Here is a 912-nt window from a genome sequence, read left to right on the forward strand (position 1 = left end):
CAGGAATCGCCGGGCTCGCGGGTCCATCCCCGTCGTGGGCTCATCCTGCAACGTCGTCAGCGGTGTCAGCTTGGGCACGGCCCAGGTGCTGCTGCGGGACCCCCCTGCTGCCCCCACTCACCAGGAAGACGACGGGCGGGGCGCCGAGGAGGGCTATGGCCGTGGAGAGCTTGCGCTTGTTGCCCCCGCTGTACTTGCCCGCGGGCCGGTCCGCATGTGGCCCCAGCCCCAGCTTGGCGATGCCCCACTGAGCCACCTGCGAGAGACAGGGAGGGGATGAGGATGGGGGTCCCCTGGGATGGGGGGCCGGGGCACGGGCCCTACCCGGGGGGTCTCCTCCTCTGGGACACCGCGCAGGCGGCTGTAGAATTCCAGGTGCTCCCGCCCCGTCAGCAGATCCGTGATGGCGTCGAACTGGGGGCAGTAACCCATGTGCTGGTGGACGCACTGCAGGTCGGTGAGCACGCTGCGGGGACGGGGACACAGCTGAGCAGGCAGCAGGGACGGGGACAGGCTCCGGGGACAGGAGCAAGGCTGAGGGCACTGCGGGAATAGGGATGAGCACGCTGCAGGGATGAGGATGAGGATGAAGCCGAGCGTAAGCATGCTGTGGGGACAAGGGCAAGGAGGAGCAGAGGGTGGGGACAGGGAGGACAGCACATGTTCTGCGGGGCCAAGGAGAGGGGGAGCAGTGGGGTCCCTCTGTCTCGCCCACCTGTGTCCTTTCAGCCAGGCCTCCCCCAGTGTCACCTCCGTGTCCCCCGTCAGCATCTTGAAGGTGGAGGTCTTCCCTGCGCCGTTCACCCCCAGGAGGCCGAAGCACTGCGGGGCGCAGACAGGGGTTACGGCACCCCCGGCCCTGCCCGCGGTGCTGTCTGTCCGTCTGTCCAGCACTCACCTCCCCAGGGGGGA

The 912-nt window shown here is 68.8% G+C and overlaps 1 protein-coding gene across 1 annotated transcript in view; it reads right to left on the reverse strand.

Annotated features, from left to right (window-relative positions):
* Positions 1 to 912, reverse strand: part of ABCA7 (ATP binding cassette subfamily A member 7) — a gene marked incomplete at its 3' end in the record, with an annotated part of 16,746 nt that continues 15,834 nt past the window's right edge. The window contains 4 exon segments of the mRNA XM_035895603.1: positions 1 to 45; positions 122 to 256; positions 325 to 466; positions 716 to 859. Coding sequence (XP_035751496.1) covers positions 1 to 45; positions 122 to 256; positions 325 to 466; positions 716 to 859 — 466 coding nt within the window.

The sequence above is a fragment of the Egretta garzetta genome, unplaced genomic scaffold (assembly GCF_000687185.1).
Source record: "Egretta garzetta isolate BGI_Z169 unplaced genomic scaffold, ASM68718v1 scaffold396, whole genome shotgun sequence".
Classification (NCBI taxonomy): Eukaryota; Metazoa; Chordata; class Aves; order Pelecaniformes; family Ardeidae; genus Egretta; species Egretta garzetta.